The sequence below is a fragment of the Rhineura floridana genome, chromosome 2 (assembly GCF_030035675.1).
Source record: "Rhineura floridana isolate rRhiFlo1 chromosome 2, rRhiFlo1.hap2, whole genome shotgun sequence".
NCBI classification, from domain to species: domain Eukaryota; kingdom Metazoa; phylum Chordata; class Lepidosauria; order Squamata; family Rhineuridae; genus Rhineura; species Rhineura floridana.
In genome coordinates, this window is record NC_084481.1 from 98,875,027 (window position 1) to 98,902,497 (window position 27,471).

The following is a 27,471-nucleotide window of genomic DNA, read 5'->3' on the forward strand; positions in this document are numbered from 1 at the left end:
ACCTCAGGTGTGTGTGTGTGGGTCAAATGAGGCCTTTGAGACTCTCTCCCGGTCCACACCCTTTACCCCAGCTACGCCCCCCCCCGGCACTGCCCCGCACCCTCCTCAAGTGCTTTTGCCTGGCTGGAATGTGATAATGCTTCTTGCTTGTCTGAAAGAAGGATGGAGAGATGTGACGTGTGGATAAACCTCCGGGTTTTGTGTGTCCGTTACTCTATGCTGGGGACAGCGAACTGGGGACGAGTATCTCCATCATACCCTGCTTGAGACCTTCTCCTGTGGCTGGCCCTTGCTGGAGTAGAAAGCAGAGGAGTCTTTTGGTCAATTCCAATATCTTAGCAGAAGCGCCGCCTTTTAGTTGTAGCAACGCAGATTTCGCGAGCCTTTGCCAGCCCTTGGCTGCGAAGGGAGACGCAAGGCGCACCCTGTTTAGCGCGACTCAGGGAGGCGCTAGGACCTCGTGGCCGCCGGACTAAGTGAGCGCGCGGTGGGAGGCGAGCCCTGATCAGAACTTGCTGCCCCGGCAAGAGGAGGCAGCGGCTGTTTCTTTTTGCCTCAGCGCAGGCATGACCATGCGCGCCAGGTGAGCCAGGCGAAGCCAAGCGCGGGAACGCCGGTGGCCGGGGCTGGTCTGGCAGGGTCTGCGTTGGTCCCACCGGGAACGTTTGTAACCTGTTGCTCCTTTTTGCAGGTGTCTCCCGCGACGGCTCCTGCTCGGGTTCTTTGTCTTGTTCGCTGCGCTCGCGTCGCCACAGCGAGGTAAGACGACGAGGCGAGAGGTGCGGGGGGAAAGGCGACGGCTGGTGTTGTTTTACTTCCCCCGCGCTGAATGAAAGGACTTGGGTCGGGGTGGAAGAGGGCAAGAGAGTCCCTCCACGGTTGTCGTGAGCAGCGGCAGGGGGAGAAGTTTTCCTGCTAGTCGGGGGGCGGGATGCGCGTCTTGAAGGACCCGCGGTGCTGATGGGGTCTCTGTAGCCCGGGTGGCGCCCCCCCCCCGAGGGACTGTCAGCGCACAAAAGGCGCTCGGTGCCTCCCTGAGGTCCAGCAAGATATTTGCAGCCAATTCACAGGGGGTGGCGGAGAAGTCGCTGTTCAATCGTAGCTTCTCCTTTGAGACTCTGTTTATGTTTCTCCTCCCCCATCCCAGAAGTTGCCTTGGAAGTTCTTAAAAGTCTCTGATGGGCAGAGATTACTTTTTGGGCGCTTACTGAAAAGTAAACCCATTGAAACGAGTAGAATTTCTAAGGTTAAACCTGTAATCCTAACCAAGGCCCATTGAAACCAATAGGATTTACTTTTGAGTAGGTATGGTTAGGATTGAGTTGTTGGTCTCTGTTCCCCACCCCCATCTTGAATTGGTATCCTGTATGACTTGCCAAAATCGTGCACTTGAGGTGCTAAAGTACCAAGTCCACCTTTTTTAAAGAAGAGTTTGCTACTTGTGTTCCTGAATTAAATAATTCTTATTGTTATATTTGGGTATACTAGAATGAGAAATTAGTTTCTTTTGGTGTATTTTGAGAGAGTAAGCTGCTTGTGTTGGTGACTTACTTCAGAGGCTATACTACAATGAGGAATTACTTTCTCTTGCAGCAGAATTCAGTTGTGTGTTTTTTAATTGTGGAGCAGAAATAAATTGCTTTGGTCTACAGTACAAATGAGCTTTTGCTAATTACTCAGGGACATGCCCTGCTTTGCATGTATTTTTAAGATTTAAAGGTGTTTCCCTGTCCCCAGTCATGCGAAACAAATACACAAAACCTTATTCAACTGTAGTTCTGCAATAGACTGTGCTCAGGGCTAAGGATTTGTCCAGAAGCTGCTTCCTACCAAGCTTAGAGAAGACACCAGCAGTCCCCTATATCAAAAATATATAAGTATATATTTTTAGTGAATATGCTGATCAGTGGTTTCCCTTGTAATGCCTTCAATGAAAAATAAGTATATTTATTACAGTTTTCTTATTGGGTTTTAATGCATCTTTAGATAACAGCATGAGCATCTTGCTTAAAATAGCTTTTTGCATTCCCCATTTCTGTATTGTGAATTAAAAACCTATCCTGGCTAGATATTATGTACATTTTGACTTTGAAATTGGTTCTTTTCTGTTTTCTATTCTGCAATACTAGCATTTGCAAGTGACACATTCCAGACTAAAAGGCATTCTTAGCATCACTTGTGAAATGCTGAGTTTTGGGAAGTAGCCCTGAGGCTATAATTAAAAAGATGCTTTGCTTGTGTAGGTTTCATTGAAATCCAGATTAAAATTACCTTCACAGAGAAGCCTCCTGTGTTTCAGCTCAATGCACAGCCAGAAGTAAATATAGCTTGAAAAAGCCAGCATATACAATGATGGACAGAAGAACCTGCAGTGGCATTAGATGTCCCCTTATGCTGACTGCACAGCTCCTGCTGGCTCTCACAATTGCCTCAGTTAGGTGGGAAACCAGCACAGGCTAAAGCTACAGACATATGTGGACTTGGGGTGTGTGGGTGGGTCAACTGGTTATTGGATATGGTTCAGGTCCTCCATGTAGATGTGCCATAAATTTGTTTAGAGTTGGGGACTCTGTAGGATTAATATCCAAGTTAGAGTTGGCAGGATAAATTAAAGGTTTTCTGTTGGTATTTTAGGCTGAAATGGAAATGGACTGCCTTCAAGTCGATCCTGACTTATGGTGACCCTATGGTATTCAGAGGGGGTTTACCATTGCCTCCCTCTGAGGCTAGTCCTCCCCAGCTGGCTAGGGCCTGCTCAGCTTGCCACAGCTGCACAAACCAGCCCCTTCCTTGTCTGCAACTGCCAGCTGGGGGCAACTGGGCTCCTTGAGACTATGCAGCTTGCCCACAGCTGCACAGGTAGCAGGGTATGTAACCCTTGAGCCACTCACTGTGGGGTGATCTTTAGCTGGCCCTTTACACCCAGGAGACATGAGCAGGGATTTTAACTCACAGACTCTGGACTCCCAGCCAGGCTGTCCTCTCCACTATGCTATACCAGGCTAGCTCCTATTTATTCCACTTCATATTTGTGACATATTTTGAGTGCAGTGTGCATAGTGATTATAGCTGGTAGGTGGTGGAATGTTTTTCGTTTTCAGTCTCAAGCCTGATGACTGGAAATCTAGATTTTAGACCTTTGTCAGTATGAAATGCGGAAGAAGTTGTGAGAGGATCTCTGCTCTACAGCTGTGCAGCAAGAGTTGAAGAAAACTGAGGTGTCCTGCTGTTAGTTTAAACCTAGAGGCCTCCAGAGACATTTAGGTATTGATAGCCTTTAAAAGAATCCACCAAGGCTAATAAAAGGTGATGGTACATTTTAGGTGAATAACTGCTGTATTATTTTATTTGCATAGGAACTGGTCTATAAACATGGATGAGAATGTAGTCAATTGAAGTCAATGAAACCTTGTGAGTGTAAGTGTTTGCCAGGCAGGTGTTCTGGGACACTTTAAGATTTCTTTAAAATGCCTCTGGCTATTCATGCATCATGAGCTAATAAAACTCTCGTGTATCTGCACTATTAGTTAACCTATTAAATGTGAAACATTGTTTGACTTTAAAGCTCTAGAGTGCTTAAGTGTGATCCACAGGTACTGCCATTGAGTGGAACCTTGAGTGACACATTCTGTCAGCAAATGCACACATTCCATTAAATGTAGACCCTGCTTGTATTGACTGGTAAGGGGGAGGAAGGGAAGGGAGACCTCTTTAACACTGCTTAATGGGAGCTTTGGGACTGGTTCATTCTTTGACTTCTGAGGGTAACATCTATTTGATTACACTGAAGCTAACATGTTAGGACAAGGTGAGGAAGGTTTGCAGAGGCCAGATGTGGTTTTCCAACCCCCCCCCCCTTGTATGCAGTTTATCCAAGGAAGAAAAAGTGTGGAACTTCACATATTTGTTTGGCAGGTTTCATTAACACAAATACTAAGCTCCTGGTGCTGACTGGCACAATGTTGCTGAGCTGTTTTTTTTGCTGCATTGCCCTTGTCAGAGCTGAACAAGTAATCACCCCAGACCTGAGCTGGTCACCTTTTAAGGACATAAGTCTTCAGGGCTGAAACTTAAATTCTTTGGAAAACACATTCATACTAAGTTTACCATTGGTTTGTAAAGAAGACACACTTAAGGTCAGTGATGGGGAAGCTGTGGCCCTCCAGATGTTTCTGGATTTCCAACTTCCATCATCCCTAGCCAGCATGTAAGTGGTTCCCATGATAGGTACCCTTTTATGCAGATTGTACTCATGGCTCCTTTGTATATGCTGAGTTCCAGTTGAGTCTCTTGAACTAAAACCAAGATTGATATACAGCTACATGGATATATGTACCATTCACAATTCTACTTTATGTCATGTGATCCTTGGGGAGTATGCCACTCATATGAGCATGAACACCACCTGTTTTATATGAAGCCAAATGCACACATTATTTGCTGGTTGGAACTTCATTCAGTGACTGGTATATCAATGCATGAATTGAATTGATTGTTAATATTCACCTTACACAAGGAAGTTCAGTCTGTTAAGGCAATGTGTATGAAACAAAGAGAAAATGTGTTAAGATGAAATCAGCCCTGTGTTCTGCTGCAGAAAGTGATCCAGTGCATAAATCCTGGGAATACTACTTTCATGTACGGTATAATATGGTGGTATTGCTGAATTTGGATCCAGAGTGTATGTGAGACACGTGGGACCCTGGATGGTTGACCAGAACTCTATATTACATATAATACTAGCAGGCTAGGAAACTCTGTTTTAACTGCACATCTGTAATGAAAGGCATCACAGCGAATTGAAATACAACAAAAATATGTTGCAGGAACAGAAAGAAGTAAAATTTTAAATAAAGTTAACTGATGTCACTCAAACAACTTCAGTTGTTGTCAAAGGACAGCAGTGCCTTACATACAATTCCCACAGCATTCTGCTCACTGTATTGTGTCATTTTTTGAAGCCTGTATGCAGTATTTCTAGACAATTTCTAGGCTGACATGGATCTTGTGGGAACAGAAAATCATTTGAAAATGCTTGACGGAGATTCATCTCTAAACAGAGAATGCCTTATGGGTTAACTTGGACTTCTTGGCCAAAGAAATAAAAAGGTAACATAAATATGGTTTTATTTGCAAAGATTATTTTCCAGCTACGTTATCTTAAGGAGAGATGCTGTGAAATTATCCTCCAAATTTGCCTAAAGGGGTCTGAGGTCTGTATGCTATTTGTGAACTTGATTGCAATCTGTCCTGCATTGCTCTTGCTTTCCTCTCCCCAACCAGATTTTATTCTCTTTTGTTGATGTTTGGTCAACCGCTGATACAAATTTTGACTTTTGTCAATTTGGAGAATCAGAACTAATATGAAGAACAGCATGAAGAACTGTAGCTCAGCGGGAGATCATCTGCTTTGTGTGCAGGAGGTATGTACAGGAAGTTCTAGGTCAAACCCCAGCATCTCCAAATAGGGCTGGGAATGTCCCCTGTCTGAAACCCTGGAGAGTCACTGCCAGTCTGTAGACAGCAGACAATACTGAGCTAGATGAAACCAATGGTCTGAGTTGGTATAAGGCAGTTTCCTAGGTTGCTATGAAACCATAATTAATCCACCATCACATTGTGATTCAGCAAAATACCTGATTTGTATTGTTCTCTTCTGTGTTCTGATGGCAGTGTGGCTAGGTAGGTGCATTTTATTGCCCAAAGGTGCATATTGTGCAATGCTTCTAGATCCAAATTCGAGTTGCTTGCTTCTAATGGCATGTCTATCAGATATAACTATTTAGCCTCAATGGCTAGATGAAGGTTGCTAGTTCAGAGGCATGGAGGAAGGGCAGGATATAAATTTAATAAATAAGAATATACTCTGAGTACTAGATGATGTTAGCTTTATTTCTCAGAATAGCATGGTGGTGCTGGGTAACAGTGCTAAAACTTGTTGCAGAGGTACTGGTAAGATTTTTTGTTATTGTTATGTGCCTTCAAGTCGATTACGACTTATGGTGACCCTATGAATCAGTGACCTCCAGGAGCATCTGTCATGAACCACCCTGTTCAGATCTTGTAAGTTCAGGTCTGTGGCTTCCTTTATGGAATCCATCCATCTCTTGTTTGGCCTTCCTCTTTTTCTACTCCCTCCTGTTTTTCCCAGCATTATTGTCTTTTCTAATGAATCATGTCTTCTCATTATGTGTCCAAAGTATGATAACCTCAGTTTCATCATTTTAGCCTCTAGTGACAGTTCTGGTTTAATTTGTTCTAACACCCAATTATTTGTCTTTTTTGCAGTCCATGCTATGCTCAAAGCTCTCCTCCAGCACCACATTTCAAATGAGTTGATTTTTCTCTTATCCGCCTTTTTCACTGTCCAACTTTCACATCCATACATAGAGATCGGGAATACCATGGTCTGAATGATCCTGACTTTGGTGTTCAGTGATACATCTTTGCATTTGAGGACCTTTTCTAGTTCTCTCATAGCTGCCCTCCCAAATCCTAGCCTTCTTCTGATTTCTTGATTATTGTCTCCATTTTGGTTAATGACTGTGCCGAGGTATTGATAATCCTTGACAAGTTCAATGTCCTCATTGTCAACTTTAAAGTTACATAAATCTTCTGTTGTCATTACTTTAGTCTTTTTGACGTTCAGCTGTAGTCCTGCTTTGTGCTTTCCTCTTTAACTTTCATCAGCATTCATTTCAAATCATTACTTGGTTTCTGCTAATAGTATGGTGTCGTCTGCATATCTTAAATTATTGATGTTTCTCCCTCAATTTTCACACCTCCTTCCTCTTGGTCCAATCCCGCTTTCCATATGATAGCACACTGGAAATTGCCTTAATGTTTCCCTGCCTTTGGATGATTCAGGGAAACATATCCTAAAGAAGGGATTTGGAAGACAATATTATCTGCAAATATACAAATAACACAATAAGTGGGATCTGCGCTAAATATAAGAGTTTTTATTGGGTTTCTGTTCTGCCCTGGAACCTTTGAATTGAAGAGTGGTATGGAAAATGTTAAAATAAACTGATAGTCTGATTATTTTGAAACATGTAAATATTAGTGACAGGATGGAGCTTGTTGACCTAAGAGCTCCTTCCTGTCTCCCTCACCTACTTAGCATATTAATAGTGTCTATTGTTAGGGTTGTCAGGAGGCAGAATCTGAGTGAGCTCCTGGTTGTAGCATTGGTACTGGGGGTCAGTTCCCTATTTTTCAAAGCTGCATAATTTCCTCTATATGGACACGAGCACAGAAAAGGCTTGAGGTCTGGACTTGTGCTTTACATTTAGTCTGATTGTCTGCTGCCCTGAGTTGAAAGTGGCAGATCCCATTCCTGTTCTCCATGGAAAAAACTAGTGTTTGTGTGTGTGATGTTTTGATGTTTGTGTTGTAAACTTTCCTGGGATCTCAACAGATGAAGGGCGGTACCTATTTCATACCTATTGCTTCAAATGGATGAGGACCTGAACAGCATTTCAGTTGTACTGTCTCAGTTTTTCTGCTAAATCATTGCAAATAATGTCACATTTCCATTATGAAACTAAATTTAGACTGGTTTCAATCCTTTCTATAAAAGGGGTGTGATGTCTATTTTAACCAAAATTATTTGACTGTTCAGTTTGTGTCATAATATTATTAAAGGACCTTTAAAAATTGGTCCTGATGTTGTCTTTCAAGTATCTGTGTCCAATGACTTGATTTTGTGTGTGTGCTTAGTTCTTCATCTTCTTGAACATCTTAATATACAAATATGCTGAAAGAATGTGGTGGAACTGAACTAAATTTTCCATACTTTTGTTTTAACAAAAAGGCTATTGGATGTGAATATGCAATTTGCCCCCATATGCACTTTTGGATAAGCTGTTATCTAAGGCATTGACCACTGGTTTCTTGTTTCTCAATATGATAAAATTAAATTGCCCCAAATGGATTCTGAGACATTTTAATGAGTGCAATATGAGCTGTGCTTTTGAAATAGTGACATTTTGATTGTAGCGCTTTATTGCAGTCTCAAGACTCATATAAAATCAATGAAGGAACCAGTATAAGTTTCTTCTGTATTGTTGAGAAACTATGTACAATTTGGATTGACGGTAGAAATATGCTTGGAATAGACTGAAAGGGCAGTCTCAAAATGCCTAGTTGGTGATGTAATGGTCACCTTGTCAGTAGGCTGTTCCCAGATTGCATTTACATACATGCAGAGTGACATTCCTTCTGCTGTTCTCCATGTGTTGTACCATAATTCACATTTGTGTAATTATTACCAGATATGAATGAAAGATTGAAATTTAATTTACTAGCAAAAACCTAATTGTATGGCACTTATCTGGGTTGCTATATCTTTTTAATGAGTTTTTGTCAGAGCTTGGAAAAGTTACTTTTTTGAACTACAACTCCCATCAGCCCGAGCCAGCATGGCCACTGAATTGGGCTGATGGGAGTTGTAGTTCAAAAAAGTAACTTTTCCAAGCTCTGGTTTTTGTATGCTTTCTTGTAATGCAGGGTTGTGTTGTACTGCATTTTTTCCTAATTAGCGGAGTTCTATCCAGTTACTGCTCTGTAGTACTTGAGACAGCCCTGTGTTTTTCCTACTGTGGTCTCTCTTTCTCTCTCTCTATCAATAGGTTGTATCTAATAGCATCCCTTTGCTGACAAAAGGCACTTTGATCCAGCAAAGGTTCCAGCAGTGGATTGGGAGGGAGACAGTTTTTCTCTGATTTCCCTTTCCCATCTCAATGTGCTCTAGAGGTATGGGAAACCTTTTTGAAGAGGATGGGATGTTTTGGGTGGGGGGAGGTCACTTTCTAGATTGCTTCCTTGCGGGTGTTGTAGCCATGTACTTCTGGCTAGGGAGACATAATGTATTTGTCCCTGAAGGACTGTATAATCTGGCTTTCTAATATGGAAGTATTACCTCCAAAACTAAAAGCACTAATTCATGTTGCATGGTGCTCTCTTATTTCAAAGCATTTTCCGCCCTTAGAGCAGAACATGTGCAACTTATCAAAGATCAGAAATGACTCCCATTCTTGGGTGCTGAAAGCAGAGAAGAAGCCTCATGCAAATGTTTCCAATGTTAGCGTTACCTGGTAGGTTAATCCTTTCCAGCTATATGTCACCTGCATAATAGAAAGTGTAAGTAACTGCAGAGTGATGCATATTGGGGTGAAAAATCTGAACTTCTCATATACATTAATGTGATCTGAACTAGTTGTTACTGACTAGAAAAGAGATCTTGGGGTTGTGGTGGATAGCTGAATGAAAACATTCACCCTGTATGTGGCAGCTGTGAAGAAGATGAATTCCACACTGGGGATAATTAGGAAAGGGAATGAAAATAAAACTGGCAATATAACAATGCTTTTACACAAACCTATGATGCAACTTCACTTGGAATACAGTTTAGTTCTGATTGACACATTCAAAAAGGATATTGTAGAGGTGGGAAAGGTGCAGAAAAGAGCAACCCCAATAATAAAGGGTCTGGAATAACATAAGGGGCCTTTTCTTTTTTTAAAAAAGTGATGGGGGCACGATGTGTATAAAATTATGCACAGTATGGAGAAAGTTCCCTCCTCAGAATGCTATAGAACCCAATGAAGCAGAATATTGGAAGATTCAGGACAGCCCAAATAAAGTACTGCTTCATGCAGTACATAGTTAAACTGTGGAATTTGCTGTCACAAAATGTAGTGAAGGCCCACTAATTTGGATGGTTTTAAAATAGGATTAGACAGATTCATGGAGGGTAAGGCTATCAATGGCTACTATTGAGGATGGCTATGACCTCAAATATCAGAGGCAGGATGTCTCTGAATATCAGTTGCTGGGGTACATGAACGTGAGAGCTCTGTTGTGCTCATGACTTGTGGATTTCTCATAGGCATCTTGTTGGCCATAATGAGAACAGGATATTGGTCTGGATAGGCCAGCCTTCCCCAACTTTGTGCCCTCCAGATGTTTTAGACTACAACATCTATGAGTTCCAGCCAGCATGGCCGATGGGCAAAGATGGTGGGAGTTGTGGTCCAAAGCATTTGGAAGGCACCAGGTTGGGGAAGGCTGAGCTCAGCCTTTTCATTTGATCTAGCAGGGCTCTTCTTATTTATTTTTTTTATGGAAAGAAGATAAGCATTTTAAATGTATCTACTTCCATGCTATCCAAAATAATTATCTTCAAAGAGAACTAGTGTATAATGTGTTTGAACCTGAGCCTGGTAGAATGGGTTCAAGTCTCCCAGAAACACCTTGTCTAGCGTTGGGCGATTCCCTCTCTCTCAGCCTTAACGTATCTCACAGGGTTCTCATGAAGACAAAATGGATTACCTCCATGTGTGCTGCTTTGAGCTCCTGAGTAAGACACAAATGCAATAGATAAAATTTTGAAACTATCCTATATTGGGTCAAGGAAAGTCAGTAGCAAGTTGTAGCTGAGTCAAGTGAGATGGCAATAGCTTATAATAAAAACTACCTTCTCATTTGTGTTCCGTTGTAGCCTCCAGTATTGACGAAAAGCACCAATCTGACATGTGACTTTTGTGCCTGTGGCGAGTTCCAGTGACAAACCTAGGTTTTTACAACTCTGTGCAAGGGTCTCTGCACATTCTGCTGTCAAACAGATTGATGATGTATGCTGGGATGGCTATGCTGAGGTACAGAAGGCAGAATAAATGTAGAAGAGGGCACAAGTTCACAAACGCTGAGAAATGCTGCTTTAATGTCCATGCTGTGAGGTTTGCAGTGTTTGAATATTGGCATGAAAATATATGCAGAAATTGACTGGAACATGTCTGCTCTTTTAAGAATGAAGGATTATCCATTCCTATTTATGCTTGGTTCCATGGAAAGTAAATATCTGAGTTGTCCTCTCCCCTCTCTGCCTTTTTCTGCTGTGTTCCTTTCTTTATCTACAAGTGTTTCCTCCCCCAGAAAGCTCATCCCTTGAAGGTTATATACTCGGAGAACTTTCCCTTGGGCTTTGTGGGAGGAAGGAGAGCTATGGGGGGGGATTTGTTCTTTCCTTTGACATCAAAAGTAAATTTCTAAAGGATGCATTACACTGACTGTTCTGATGGCTCAAAGTAAAATAAGCTAGCAGGCTGCCATGTCAGTTTCTTCTATCCTAGATAGATGTTCTTGGCAGAAACAGCCAATTTCTTTTTATATTGGCCAAGGAAATACCAGCTTGCTGTTGATGTTCACTTTAGCTTAATAACTTGAAACCTGTGCCCACAAATAAAGCTTGTAACTAATACATATTGCTACTTTTTGTAGATTTTAAGTGGACAGTTAGTATGTTTGTGTTAGTACATGTGGATATCTGATGCCTAGATGGCACACTGGGCAATGTTCTCTTCTTATGATTACTACATTGGATGCAAACTTATGTTGTGCAAGTTCACCCTATGTTCTCACATAGTGAAAATATAGTGTGATAGACTTCTTGTTTAAAGTTTTCAAAGTCCTTTTAGGAACATATGATAAGAGATTCAGTGTTCCAGTTGAGAACAATTAATGTTGGATGTTCTAGTTTTAAAGAGGGAGACCCTGAAATGACAGGTGTGCTTCACAATGGGATAACCACATCAAGTGTACAAAGCATGGAGTGCACATTATGGGTAAACCAGAGGAAACCAGGAATTAAATTGCTCTTGCACTCTGTTCATGTGAATATTTTAAAAACACCACAAACAGAATTGGGTTTATATAAATGCATGTGAACATGTTTGTTTGTAATCTGCCCTTCAGTATAACCACTCCTAGAATAGCTTACAAAAATATCAGCAGAACTAAGACCAACTTAAGCAATATTTTAAAAAGCCTGGATGAATAAGGTGTTATTTGCCTGGTGCTGGAAAGACATAAGGTTAGGGTTAAGTGCCAGACACCTCTTCCTAGGGAGAGCATTCTAGAGATGAGATGCCACAGCTGAAAAGGTCTTTTTTCAGTTTCCACCTGCCTACTCTGTAAGGGCAGAGACACCTGGAGAAGAACCTCAAATAGCAACCTCATCAGGTGTGGAGGTTCATGTGAGAATAGGCAGACCTTCAGATTTCTGGATCCCAAGCCATATAGGAATTTAAAGATTAAGACCAGTGCTTGGAATTGCACTTGGGAACAGCCAGCCAGTTCAGTTGTTTAAGAACTGGGAAGATACATTCCATTTAGCTAGATTCAGTCAACAATCTAACAGAAATACTTGGGAACCATTTTGATGTTTCCAAGGAGTCTTCAATGGTATATCTGTTAAAAAAATCTTGTTTTGTTGGTGTTGCATACAACTGAGCCACAGATCATTTTTGTGAGCATTTTATAGCATGACGAAAACTAGCATCTGTTCAGATCAAGGCAACTCCTAAATAGATTTTTTTTTTTTATCCATAGGTATATATTAAATGCTAGTGAATCTACAGAGAATGAAAACACCATTTGCTTGATAGTTTGGCACCAAGGAGTCTGTGATCTTTAGCATGTGACTGACTCAGTTAATAATTCAGTAACATTTTAGTTGTTAGGATTTATTAAAGTGGATTTAGGAGGAGAGTGATAATTGGGCTGATGCGCAGAATTGGGGTAAAGCTGATGAGTGGAGCTAGAGAGGGGCTTCTGTACTCAAGGTGTCTGGTTGCCCCTGTTAGTCTTCTTAACCTATGCAGCACAGCTACAGATTGCAGAACGATTTGCCCATGATCAGGTTCATTGATTACCACCATATGTGGATAGGGCAGGAGTAGTCAGTGTGGTACTCTCTAGGTGTTATTGGACTCAGACTCCTCTCAGCTCCTGCCAGCATAGCCAATAGTCAGGGATGATTAGAATTGCAGTCCAGCAGCATCTAGAGCACTGTTCTTCAACCTTGGGTCCCCAGATGATGTTGGACTGCAACTCCCATCATCCCTGGTGATTGGCTAAGATGGTTGAGGATGGTGGGAGTTATAGTCCAACATCATCTGGGGACCCAAGTTTGAGGAACAGTGATCTAGAGAGCACCATGCTAGCTATCCTGGAAAAGTAGATTTGCGTGACTTCATGGTCTAGCACAAGAAGTAAGCAGTGTATGCTGTAGGCTTTAGTAATTGTTCCCTTTGACAAATTGGTTTATGTTAGATAGATGCAGCTGCCCTTAATGAGGCACATTTGTTTGGTTTTATTGTGTCAACCCCTCACCAGATTGTTTGCTTCTTCCCTACTCTAATGTAATAAATAAATAAATAAAAATACCCAGCCTAGTGGTGGATTTAAAAGGATTAGCCATGATTTATGCATTTGCCTTTTTCTTTGAAAACTCCCATGGTTTTTTCCCTGTAGCTGTCAAAGTAGATAAAAGAATCCTGAAATCCCTTTCTTGATTACAAAGTAGAGAGGAATCTTAACCAGATAACATTCCTAGCATCTTCCTCATCTCCGCCTTCCATATAATGAAATAACACCCAGTGCACTCCTGAGCCATATATATCTTCTGTGAGAGATCTAAAAAAAATTCATGTTAAGATACAGATAATGGGAAAATGTGGCTCTGGCTTTCAGTATCTAAGGTCAAGTTACCTTGTTAGCTTGATCTGGGACTGGGAACATCTACAAATTGATTACATAAATATCCATACATCATATTTTCCTACCCTCCTGATTCCCACTCCCCAGAAAGTACATAGTGTTCACCTCCTGTCCCTTTTTAGCTGTTATGTTTGCATTTTTGTAAAGACTTCCAACAGCAGAGGAAGTTGACTGGAAATACTGAGAAGTAGATAGTACGTATCTGCAAAAGTTCTTGAAGATATTATCTGTATAACACAGGTAGAACAAGCTTGTGACTATGTACAGGTAGCAAGGAACTTTTTAGTATTTGAGAGCATCGGGGAAGGTGTGTCCTCTACCAGCATCTCCTGATGTCAGACACAGGGCTGGCGCCAGGCATGCCAGGGCCCTTGGGCACCAGCCTGCCCTGGGCTCCGGCACTCACACGCATGCCCCACCTATCTACCTTTCCCTTGGGGAATGCTGCCCGCACTGTGCACACATGCCTGCCATCAACCAAGATGGCAGCTGAGGCTTCCCTAAGGGGCTGATGTCTCTGCCGCCATCTTGGTTGATGGCACTTGTGCGTGCTACATGTGCGCATCCCTGCCATCAACCAAGATGGCAGCAGGGGCATCAGCCCCTTAGGGAAACTTCGACTGCCATCTTGGTTGATGGCAGGCTTGCACCTGCAGTGCAACCAGCATTTACATTAAGGGAGATGTAGGAGGGGCATGCAGGGAGGCGTTGCGGGCCTGTGAGGTAGTAGGGGGGGTGCCTGGGACATCCCCCTCACAATCAGCGGCAGGCTAAGGAGCTGATGTTGCCATGGATCGCGGAAGAACGTGCTACCCACCTTCAGAGGCCCTTGGCCAGGGCCTGACCTGGCCGCCCTCTGGTGCTGGCCGTGGTCAGACATCATAGGAGTGGTATGTGTCTCGGACATCATAGATGTCCTATGCAGTCTTCATCATGTTTATTTCAAACGCAGGAATATGAAAAAGAAGAGGTTACATTCAACTGATTAAAGCAGACAACTTCATGAAATAATACAGTTTAATCTGTTCTGCAGTCAGTTGCTTTCAGTTTTCCTGGATACCTTACAAATACTTCAGGAACAGGACAGAAGTGAAGCTGAGCAAACTTAAGAGTGCTTTTAAAGTGCTGTCTTTCTGCTCAAGCTTGAGGACTACTGGTTTTAAGAGCTCAATAAAAGCTAACAGGTTCACTTGCCTTGTTTAGCTATCAAGGCAAAACTTTTGGTTTTATGGAGCTCATATTCTCATATAGTGAGAAGGAAACAAACTTGGGAAAGGGCAGACAAACCATTTATTTAGGGTCAGTAATATGTTAATACAGTGAACAGACATCTGATATGGAAACTTGGAAAACTTCTGTATATTTCAGTATCACTGAACTAAGTTTGAGAGCCAGTGTGGCGTAGTGGTTAAGAGTGTTAGACTACGACCTGGGAGACCAGGGTTCAAATTCCCACATAGCCATGAAGCTCACTGGGTGATCTTGGGCCAGTCACTGACTCTCAGCCTTGGAGAAAGGCAATGGTAAACCACATCTGAATACCGCTTACCATGAAACCCCTATTTATAGGGTTGCCATAAGTCAGAATCAACTTGAAGGCAGTCTGTTTCCATTTCATGAATGAAGCTTACCATGTCTTAGGTGAAGTTAGAAGCATAGTATGTAGATGAATAATCAGATAATGTGAAGGGACTGTGGCTGTGGAGAGGGATCACTTTCATTTTTGGCTTATGACAATATAAATCATTTTGGATTATTTATTTATTTATTACATTTATATACCGCCCCATAGCCAAAGCTCTCTGGGCAGTTTACAGCAATTAAAAACAAATATACAAAGCAAGCCACTTCTTTATCATCTTGGTGTAGCACATAATACTATTTATAGCATACATAATGCAAATGCACCCTCGCTACATCCCCACCAACTCCAGAATTCACCAGCCACTACTGAGGTTGGCTTGAGGAGGTCTTTAGATAACAATGTTCCACATTTATCTATTCTGTGGAATTGGGTTGTTTTTCTATATAACAGATAGCTAAAAGGGGCTACTGAATACTAATGGTTTATATACCCCAAGCATCCAGTGTTATAAATCTTCTTCCTGGCTCCCTCACATTGCTATTCTTACTCTTCTGAAAATTTGGTGCATTAAGAGGATAATGAATCAGGCATACACAGTGTAGTTTGACATTCTAATTGCTTTGAACAGATTATTCCCCCCCCAAGCTGTTGAATATTCTCAGGAGGGGAAAGCTAAATGATTTAAGATAATTATCTAAATTCAATCAAACTAATCATGAGTTTTAGTGTGAATTAAAACAAAGTTGGGTTCAAGCTTTTAGCTTTATCATATGTTCTTGAGTAGATACAAACAGGATAATTCTTGAATTTTCTGCATTGAGCTTCCTGCCCTGTAGAATATAATTAATATTCTGATTGGAAGATTGGAACAACATAACCTATAATTTCTAGTGCAAGGATCCTTAAAATATAAGGGCGGCCCTTTTGGTTAAAGCTTACAGTTGCCATGCAAAGGAAGAAATGCTGGAATATTCAGGGCAGACAAAAAGTTTTCCTGTGCTGTAGCACATTCATTATCTGTCTCATACATATGTCTGCTAGGGTTGCTAGGTCAGAAGCATCCCAAACCCTGAGATTTCAGGGGCAGGCCCTACTGATGTCATGGGTATGTGTAGAATTTGCTTCATGTGTATGAGATATGATATTAATCTAGCCACAAGGTAGAGAGAGCCTCGACTAAGCACCTTGGTCATACATATATTATCACAAAAATAATGCATTTAAAGAACTGGGTTTGGGAGGCTTGTAGAAAAGGCCAAGATTCTCAGATGGAAGTGAGCATACAAAGAAAATTTCAGTAATAAGAGGTTTTCTATCAAGTAAATAGTGTATAATTTTTGTTAGATAGATAAAGTAAGGATGTTAGCATCACTTTATTCCGGCTTCGAAGTAAATGGGTCTATTTGCATGCATTTGTATCTCATACTTCTCATTTAATGTTTTTTGCTTCTGTTTCACTATCAACAACTCCTGATATAGCTGCTTACCATTTGCTTTTTCAAAAGATACTAATAACCTATTCACATGTAACAAAGTTAGTATGCACTGTACTCTAGATTCTGAAATAGCACAGGTATGAGTGAAAACTGCAGCTGCCATAGCTGAAAGGGAGGGTCATGTGGCCTAGGAGCATGACTTTCATGACCATTATATTGATGACTAAAAATACCTGTCAGTAGCACCAAAAATACCTGTCAGTAGCATGTACTAAGAACAAGGTTTTCATGCAAGTCATCTCAGCTTTTGGAAGTAGCTTCTTTCATCTGCTTTATCTGGCAGGGTGGGATATCCAACTTGTTTTAGGGTTGTTCATTTCTGTTAACAAAAGGGATAAGAACATAAGGAAAGCCATACTGGGCCAAACCAAAGGCCCACCTAGTCTGTCATCTCGTAGTGGCCAACCAGATGACTATGGGGAATCCACAAGCAAGGACAGTGATTTGCCCTGGTGGCAACCTTTGGCTGAAGGGTGATTCAAGAGCATATGTTTAAAGATAGATTATGTGAGGCACTTAATTTTCATGAAAATGTCTCAGTGGGCAACACTCAGACCACTGTTAATTTCTTCTTCTTAGAAATTCTATTTTGGTAGTTGCTGTACATCGGTTTAATAGTAGGCAACCAATCGTGAAGCAGTGTCTGTCTGAGTGGCCATGAATCCAGGGAGAACATTGTTCTTCAAGATTAGGCAAATGTAGTGCAGATTTCAGGAAATAAATAGATTAATGGGGAAAGCTAGGATAATTTACTGGCAAGGGAGTATTGTCAGTGGACACTCCTGATTGAAAATCTTTTTTTGGGGGGAGGGGGAGTTATAAAGCACTCTGCTTCTCTAGAAATAATGCACTAGAGCAGCCTTTCCCAACCAGTGTGCCTCCAGATGTTGTTGGACCACAACTCCCATCAGCCTCAGCCAGCATTGCCAATGGTCAGGAAAGATGGGAGTTGTGGTCCAACAACATCTGGAGGCACACTGGTTGGGAAAGGCTGCACTAGAGCATTAGCACTTTCATCCCTTTTCGAACAATTATTTTCTTCCATTAATACTAAAACTCAGGGTCAACCAGTGAAAATGATTATCAGTAGGTTCAGGACAGAAAATAAAGTACGTCACACAAAAACATAATTTCTGGAATTTGTGATTGTAAGATATGGTGATGGCCACCAGTTTAGATGACTTTTAAAGGAGATTAAACAGATTCATGAAGGAAAAGTCTATCAATGGCTACTAGTCACAATGGCTGTAATGAACCTGCAGCTTCAAAGGCAGTACACCTACTTAAGTACCAGTTCCTGGGGAGCAATAATAGAAGAGAGGAGTTGTTGCCTTCAGGCCTTCCTTGTGCACTTTCCAGAGAGATCTGGTTAGTCACATCCTACAAAATCTCAAGTAATAGTGCTTAGAATGAATGAAGCATGTGAACAGGGCAGTATATACAAAAGAATTTTCACTAATGTGCATAATATTTTTTCTGTATGCAGAATTAGATATTTCATGGTGGTGCAGAATCGGAAATTGAAAATGCATAGCCCAGGAGGATATTAGGGAGTTGCTTATAATGGTCTAATTAAAATGCAAATTGTGACATCCCTTTTCCAAGCCCCAAGTGAATACAACTAGGACCGTCCTCTCCCCTATTTATATTCTCCCCCTCACTGAAGCTAGCAGCCCTATCTCACCTGCTTTTTGTAACCTCTCCTAGGTTTCTGACAGTCCATGAGGTGACTGCCCAAAATAAAAATAGTAATATAAATGCTGAGTGTGTGTGTCCCAAGATTTCTTTATGTGCATGACCAAGTCTGTATGGGTCCCAGTATTATATTATTTGTTAAACTCCAGCATTAACAAGATCCAGACAATATGGTAAAGCAAAGAGATATATTTTTTTAAACCAAGAACTTATCTAGGACAAGTATGTATAGCTGGTACATAAGCATGATCGTTAACACTATTACAGATTCAACGTTTCTCTGAACCCTATCTCTTAATGTTTCCTTTTTTAACCTTTCCCCTTAACCTAGCACCTCATAAGATTCTCATTTCTGCCTATTCCGTTCTCTACCTTTAATCGCAACCTAAACTGATTTTAACTCTCATCTAACTAACTTCATTACAACACCAATCTCAACTCTCCTACTTAAATGACAAAACAGTCTTTTTACACTCTCCCCACTTCTAAACATTCAATTTGAAGGACTGGAACAGGGCAGGTCCTAGGTCTGTCCATTACACAAGCGTCTGACAAACTGGAGTGAATCTGTATGCAAATAAAACCAGGAACAGCCCAGTGTGGTGGGTCAGTGGCACAGAGCCACTCTCCTGACAATGGCATTATCTGGCGCTTATCTGGTTGTGTTGGGTCAGGGTGGTAGCAAGGTCAAGACTGTGTGAGAGCAGCAGATTAGCTCAGCTGAGACACCCACATAGCCCTTGCCTTGCCACTGTTCTCCCCTTGCTGGGAGGGTAGCTCTGAGGCTCCACCCCACCATACTTAATAAAACTCTTGGGACTGCTTTGCATGATACCAGTAAAGAAGTAACTGTGTGCCTACTGCATGCCATCACATACTGAAGATGGCAGAGGTTCATATTGTGTGTTTTATAAATCATCTTCTCTCTTTCAAATGCCGCAGTGCTTACTGAAGGCACATCTGATACGTATTCCGCAAATGCTCCTAATATTTGAATCCTGCGAAGCAGCCCTTTAGAGTATGTTGGAAATTAGGTTTGTGAGAGAGCACCAGGAGGTGATGGGGAAAGTACTAAGTCTTCCTTTATCTTGGATCATGTGCGTGGCATGTTGGTGTTGGTGAATGCTATGCAATTTAGCTATTAGAGTTTAATATGCCACTTAATTTCTTCCCCTCCCTTTTAAGTTTCTTTAACTGCTGTTCTTCTGTGCACACACAAAATTCTTTCTAGGCTAATCTGTTTTTAATGGTTTCAAGGATTAAATTTTAAAGAGCAGTTTCAAAGAGTTTGCTCTGTTCTTTTTTTTTATTATTTGAGAACTTACCAAGAAGGGAATTACAATAGGCATTTCAAGCGAGTTCAAAGTGATAAGTGAGACATCTGTGATTAAACATTGGATACATATCAGTGGCTCAAAGCTGTGAGATTAATAAAAGGATTTAAATTATCTTTAAATATAACTGATAGCAAATATTTTCCAAACATTACTTTAACTTGTATCTTTTTATTCTGTTTTATAAAAGGCCAAGAACTTCTTGGACCTGGAAGAAAATACCTTCTTCCATCTGGTGGATTGCCAATCTCCCCTTTTTTGGGGGGAGGGGGGATGGACAACTGAAATACATGTAATATTTACTGCATTAAATGTATTGTGTTTAACTTGGAATATAATAATTGCTTGTCATGTACACAGCTGCATATTTACGAAGGGATTCCCATAATGAAGCCATTATTTCCCCTACCCTGCCAGCTATTGGCTAGGTGTTTGTAGGTACTAAGCATACTGCAACACTTTTGGACGTTACCTGGAATGGGAGGCCCGTGCACATCCAGTTGCCCAATTCATGTGCATAGCCTATGGCTTCTTGAGCTGGACACCCAGAACTAGATGTCTATTCTGCATATGTCTGCTAGAAGCCACCAACATAACAGAACCAGATGCAGGCAAAGGGCAGCCTTTTCAATGGAGTGGAGAATTAGTGGACTTTTTCTGTAGCTGTTGGAGTGCTGCAGTTGAGACATAAATATATGCCAGAGACAAAATTCTTTTAAACTGCTTTTAATGTTGTATTTTACATTGTTGCTACCTGCTCTAGGACCTTCTAGTGAAGAGATGATGATGATATTAATAATAATCTTCCCCTAAAAGTAGTTTGGGGATTAAAGAGGTAGCAAAGGCCATTATTATGGGAGCAAATATTGTTATGCTCATTAAATACAAATGTGCTATGACTGAAAGCTGAGAGAGGAAAACGTGGGGTGCCTCCTACCCCTTGGAATCATCCCAGTCCTATTTCCTTGGTGTACTGCTGTTAAGCTTGTTGTTGTTGTTATGTGCCTTCAAGTCGATTATGACTTATTATTCACCATTATTGATTCTTACCCTGAGGAATTCCAGGATTCCCTGAAACAGAGTTTAAAAACCATTGCTCTCGTTTCTGCTGTTGGTTATTGCCAATGTCTTTAATCCAAGGTTTAGCGTAGCACAGGATTGGAACATAGAACAGGTTACAGATCACACAGCATTCAGATAACAGGAAGGCGCTACTACGTATGGCTACACAAGCGAGCATGTTGTTGTAACACTTGACATGCCCCCTGAGTCCCCCTTTGGAAGGATGTGGCGGGCATGACTATTTTCACAGGTCTTTTCTCCCAGCTCAGGACTGGGCAAGAAAGTGGGCACTCTTACAAGTAGCCTAATTATTGGGCTCAGTTGAACAGCCTCTGTGCAACCTCTGGCATGTCCTTGGCAACAGAGGTGGGGGTGACCTGGCCAGATCGTCCCTCAGCTCCACCTCTGACATCTTCCCCTAATTCAGCAGGACACTGGCCAGAAGGTGAAGCAGCCGCTGGAGGTGGGTGTGGGTTGACACTTCAGCCCCCTCATGAGCATTGGCCAACACCTTGGGGAGGGGCTGTTGGGAGGCAGATCACTTGGTCCCTCCACCTCCTCCAAGCTACTGGGCCTCTCCCGTGGATCCCAGACCTCCTCCAGCCAGGGCAGGTTTCACCCTAGTCTTACTGTAATCTTCCAAGATTTCTCTGGTATGAGTGTGTGGAAGGTATAGTTATTGATGATTCCAACAGGCTTCTCATTTTCCTAGTGTCGCTGGCACCTTCAACCCTTAGCATATTTTGGATAAACTGCCTCCTGGGTGTGTTCTAATGTTTATGACCAGCTGCTTATACTTGACTATGGGTGGTCACATTTGTAAATTGTAGCTACTTGTATTTTTTGTTTCTTGCAATGGACAAAATGGGTTCACATCAACATAAGGGAGCTTAAGTTTGTGCTAATGACAAAAATATTTTTCTCCACTGTGGGAGAGAGATGGCTTCTGATCCTATTTGTATTAAAGAGAGACAACACAGTGGCAAGTCCAGATTCCGATGCTGGCGACCCAGAAATAGGCTTCGTGTTTTATAATATGACCCATGAGAACAAGGCCTGTGAAATTATTCTTAACGAGATGACTCATAACATGAGCCTAAGAGCAGAGACTGACCTTGGGATGGGAATGTGCACAAACTGTGGTTAGAGAAACACTTTTTCCTTCTTACTGCTAAAGTAGACAGGCTCTGGAATTTCTGAAATGCCTCCATGTAATGAACAAAAACTCAGTGATCCTTCAACTTGTAGAGACTTCAGGCCAATTTGTTTTTCAAATCTGCTGTGGTGACTTTTGTAATAGTCCATTCACACTTACCAAACGTAAGAGAGAACTCTCATATCTCCTCTGGCATGATTTTTAGTGCAGTTGACTCACAAATGCAATTCTATTTCATCAGGGACTGAATTTGAAGAGTAAAATGAGAATCTGAATGGTTTGAAATGGGATTTCCTACATCCAAGCCCAGGGGACTTCTTTGATAGCAACTATTCCAAGGAAATTGCTAATTTCTGTGGTCCAGGGTGCATCATGCTTTCTCATCATGCTTTCTCAGAGGCAGCATGCTTCTGAAAACCAGTTCCCGGAAGCCTCAGGAGGGGAGAGTGTTCTTGCACTCGGGTCCTGCTTGTGGGCTTCCTCCAGGCATCTGGTTGGCCACTGTGAGAACAGATGCTGGGCTAGATGGGCCACTGGCCTGATCCAGCAGGCTCTTCTTATGTTCTTATGTTCTCATTCATAAAGCTTTTTTGTTGTAACTGAAGTTTCAAGGATGGGGAAGTCATAGTCATACAAAGCATGTGTGGCCTCTTAAGCAAAGCCTTCCTCATCCTATGTTGTGAGAGCATACATAATTACAATTTATTGGAACATGCTTGAATGTCCTATTTGTTAAAAGAATCCTGTAGCAGAGGGCTATGTATTTAAAAAGTATAGCCATAGTCAGTAATACATGTTAAATAGATTAAGTAGTTGCTGACAGCTACAGCAAGTAGTTCTGACATAGGGGAAAATAATAGTCCAGTAGGATTGCTTTCTCATGGGGTTCAAAAAGGACGAGGTCTTGGACATATACTACTAAATTCTTGCACCAATTACATGAGAAAAGTATAAAACTTGTCATGATGGAATATGCAGATGACACAAGTTGCATGGTATAGCAAACTGATGTTTGCTCTGGATTGCTTAGTCAGCTGGACCCATTCCAACAGAATGTGTTTTAATAAAACTGAAGAGACAAGGTCATGTACCCAGAAATGATGTAGGTTCAGACCTGCAGAATGGAAGACTTCTGCTATGGAAAGCAGTGGCTCTGAAAAGGACGTAACATATCTTAACAAACCTAGCGGAGAGGTGGTGGGATGTCCAACATAGCCTAAAGAATTAATGCCATCTTTCAACACCAGTGAGGAACAGGGAGGTAATTTCCCCCCCACTGGCTGGTCTATGATCGAAATAAAATTATTCATTCATTCAATTTCCTCCCACTATAAGCCATTATGTGAGCAAAGTGCTAGAATGCAGCCAGTTACTGAAGTGAACTCCACGTTTTTAGGCCAGTGGTAAGCATGGAAGAATGCAAAGATGAGCTGCAGCAGTAAGTGGCTGTTCAATACTTTGCACTGTGTCTATGACCCCCCCCCCCGTTTTATTTATTTAAAACATTTTTACTCTAATCTTCAGATGCACATAACACACCCTCAGAGCAGTTTACAAAATTCAGAAACAAGTCTCTGCCTTCACGCTTGCAACCTGAAAGATGTGACCTACAAGCAGAGCTTGGAAAAGTTGCTTTTTTGAACTACTACTCCCATCAGCCCCAGCCAGCATGGCCACTGGATTGGGCTGATGGGAGTTGTAGTTCAAAAAAGTAACTTTTCCAAGCTCTGCCTACAAGGAAAAGGGATTGGGAGAGAAGAGGGAAAAAGCAAAATTGGGCACCAGATCATAGTTACAATGTTCGGCAGGTAGTAATTCAGCAGTAGGTCATGGAGGTGGATCTAAGCAGGGGCATTGTTAAGGGATGGCCTGGTGGGCCCAAGCCCTAGGTCTGATGTGCCAGGATTTGGATCTCTTATCCTTCCCTTTTAAAAAAGTATGTTTTTACTTTGCTTACAGGGCAACTGGGCACATTTGAAAGTGCAGTGCCAGTGAGACCCCAGTCACCCGCCATCTTAATTTGCCCAGAGGAGTTTGTTTCAGTTTTAATATTATTTATTTATTTCACTTGTGAATCATTTCTCATAAAAAAACCCCAATAAAAACAATTGCAAATTCAGTACAGATATAGACTGGGTAAAACCCTCCACTTAAAGGCCTTGCTGGAAAAGGAAGGTCTTCAATGGGCACCAAAAAGATAACACAGATGGAGCCTGGCTGATTTGTAATAAGAGGGGGTTCCAAGAAGTAGGTGTTGCCACACTAAAGGCATGATTCCTACATCATATGGAGCGGACCTCCTGATGAGATGGTATGTGCAGAAGGCCTTCTCCTACAGGAAATGGTTGGTATGTAATGGGACAGGCAGTCTTCTAGGTTTCTTGGCCCCAAGCTGCAAAAGGATTTGTATGCCAGTTACCAGCATCTTCAACTAATTGGCAGCCAATGTAAGTCATTCAGCAGTAGTGTAGCATGATGATGACATTCTGTTAGTGTGCTGCCAAACCTTCCTGCAGCTGTTATTGGGGCAGTAGTATATTTTTATGAATTTGTTTTATATGAATATATTCATATTTTAATGTTTAAATATGTTGTAAGTCTCTTGTAGGTAAGTTGCTTCTTACCCAGAAGTTTCTAACAAGTCAAATAAAAAGATTCTGCCCCAGTGAGCAGTCGAGCTGCTGCATTTTGCATTAGCTGCAGCTTTTGGGCAAGCGTCGGGGTAATCCCATGTAGAGCACATTGCAGTGATCCTCTGGAGGTTTTGTAATATGTACAAAAGACCTAGGGTAGCTTGACAATGAAGGATGGGATATAAATTTTACAAATGACAATAAAAAACAGCAGTTCTTCTGTCAATAGATTATGGTTGGGGTGGAGGGCCCAAAGTGCATACAGTAGACTGGGCCCAGAAAATTGTGTTGGCACTCCATAGCTCAAGAGTAAGGCCTGACAGCTAGAGTTAGTCAACCTAAATTTGAATCTCTACATCCAAATTAGTGTATGTCAATGTGTGTGTCATGGATCTGTGCCCTGAGTCTTTTAGGTACATAACAACCCCCCTGGATCCAAAGTCTATGGTGAAGGGCTGCCATTTCCTCTTCTTTTGTAATAGCATCTGGTAGCTAGAGGGAGGAGACTTTCAGCAGGAACTGCATCCAAAATGCAATGGAAGGTCCCCTTCTTCCTGTATAGTCTAACAGGCATGGTGGTGGGATGCTACCATTGTGCCAGCATGGATCTAAAAAATATGGTGCCTTACTTCCACACCTCAATCTTTATGGTGAAGTAGGGATGGGGAAGGCATAATGGGGCAGGATATTAAGTGATCTTCATGGCTGGTTCTGACCATGTATTGTGCTCATTGTAGATTCAGTAATTAGGAAAATATTGTTTCACATTCCCTCATTTCTTGTTGGGAATCTCTCCATAAATACTTTCTGGGGAAAAGGAGGCAACTAGGCAGAAGTGTTCAGTGATGATCTCCTGATTTTACCCAGACATGCCATGTGTATTGAGTATGTAAGCTCTGTCAGTGTTTATGACATTTATTCAGCTCTCAAGAAACACATTTTATTTAACTGGTATACTATCCCAGATCATTTAATGCTGCTATGTCTTCAAGGTTCATGAAATTGCAGGAACTATCAGTGAACTGACTGTTCTCATTTAGATTAAGTCTAGGAAAAGAAAGCATTGGCTGTAGAGGTAGTGAAAAGAGAAAGGTGTGTGGGAAGTATTAAGGAGTTTAGATTTCACCCCAGGCACTGGAAGGACAAAGGCTGTGCTGTTCATGTAATATCTGGTGTCTCAGCAGCTGCTAGAATCAACTGTTGTTGGATGCAGCTGTGTCCTTGGAATATTGCTTTCTGACAGTCTTGATTTGGTTATAGGCTTTCTTGTCCCTGCCATAACATGACAGATTAAAAAGTGCCATCATAGCCTCAGTAAATTTTTTAAGTAAAGGCTAATTCTAGATATGTCATTTATTTATTTATTTATTATTTTATTTATACCCCGCCCTTCCTTCCAGCAGGAGCCCAGGGTGGCAAACAGAAACACTAAAAACACTTTAAAAATCATAAAAAGACCTTAAAATACATTAAAACAACAATGTTAAAAACATTTTAAAAACATTTAAAACATCTTTTAAAAAGGGTTAAAGATATTAAAAGACATATTAAAAGCAATTCTAACACAGACGCAGACTCATCATGAACATGATAGGAATATAGGCTTATTCTGATTTAGACCTTTGGTCCATATAGCTCAGTGTCATCTATACAGTTGGTTTCCAGGGTTTCAGACAGGGGTTTCTCTTACCTGGAGATGCTAAGGATTGAATCTGGGGCTGTCTGTATGCAAAGCGTGTGATCTGCCACTGAGTTGTGGACCTTCCTTACCAGCTCATTTGAAAAGACAGGGTTTTTAAAATGTATTTAAACTTGTTCTTTTTTTGGCTAGTCCATTCTCAAGTTTTCAGTGGTATGATTAAAACAGATGAATCTAGTGACGTTAATAATTCTCTTGAAGCATGTGGAGTTTGCCCCTGGAATGCCGCCTTTCTAATGTTTGGGTAGCTCTGCTACTATTTTCAAAAGTCAACAGAAGATTTAGCCCAGTATTGTGTAGGTAGCCACATCACTTTCAAATCTTCAAAAAAACCCAACATTGCTCTACTCCTACAAAACGCCTTTCATGCCTGTGTAAAAGAACCCCAAGATCAATAGTCCAAGACAAATTCCTAGTAAATGTATTCTTTATACAGAATAAGGTTTCTCTTCTGCAGCATTGGATACATAAAGCAACTGAATCAGAGAAGTACTCCTCTTAGCAAAGACTGCAAAATCAAACGACTTAATGTCAAACATTCGTATGCAGAACAGTATTTCCTAAAACATTTGCATTATTTATCTTCTAAACTGTCAAGGACGACTTTTGTATTTATTGATCATTATTACATATCCCACCATTCCATCAAGGAGCTCAAGGTGGTGTACAGATATGATTCTTCGCCTTCCATTTTTATCCTCACAACAACCTGTGAGGTAGGTCAGGCTTAGACAGTGACTAGCCCAAGGTTACCCAGTGAGCTTTATGACTGTGCTTCATGACCACTGTACTTGATTTTTAGCTGTTAAATTTAAGCTCTTATGGGGCAGCTTCCACTGTCTCTTATTGGGATAAGGAATCTGTGGCCCTCCAGATGTTGTTAGATTCTAATTCTTATCAGCTCGAGCCAGTATCCACCAGTGGTCAGAAATAATGGGAACTGTAGTCTAACAAAATCTGATTCCACATGCCTGGTCTGTTACCTTCACTACCACATACCTGGTGAGCAAAACAACCATCAAATGTAATGTAAAAAAGAAAATACACAATGTATCCAAATTTAACTTAAACAAAATGTGCATTCTCTCTTCCATTTAGTCTGGAAGTCAAGGATTACCCCTTTCGTTTTTCATATTGCACCAGTTCATTATGAATAATAGAGGTTTATCATAGTGCAATATTGTAGCTAGATTGCCTATTTATGGATTTGATTTCAGACCAAAGTAAGCTGGAGACAGACATAATATA

General features: G+C 41.3%; 1 protein-coding gene and 1 long non-coding RNA gene across 3 annotated transcripts in view; one reads left to right on the forward strand and one right to left on the reverse strand.

Moving 5' to 3' along the window:
- The first annotated feature begins 267 nt into the window (after positions 1-267).
- Positions 268-27,471, forward strand: part of COL18A1 (collagen type XVIII alpha 1 chain) — a 228,100-nt gene continuing 200,896 nt past the window's right edge. Inside the window, exons 1-2 of the mRNA XM_061609743.1 lie at positions 268-583; positions 692-759. Of these exons, the coding sequence (XP_061465727.1) occupies positions 567-583; positions 692-759 (85 nt within the window). The 5' untranslated portion in view covers positions 268-566. The remainder of the gene's footprint in view (positions 584-691; positions 760-27,471) is intronic.
- Positions 5,787-26,366, reverse strand: LOC133378242 (uncharacterized). 2 transcript variants are annotated; one of them, XR_009760921.1, is made up of 5 exons: positions 26,215-26,366; positions 20,146-20,347; positions 16,840-16,963; positions 14,381-14,489; positions 5,787-6,878 (listed from the first exon to the last, which is right to left on the reverse strand). It is a non-coding gene; the product is annotated as an uncharacterized LOC133378242 (long non-coding RNA). The 2 variants fall into 2 exon arrangements; XR_009760920.1 differs by lacking the exon at positions 20,146-20,347 and having other exon boundaries at positions 5,817-6,878.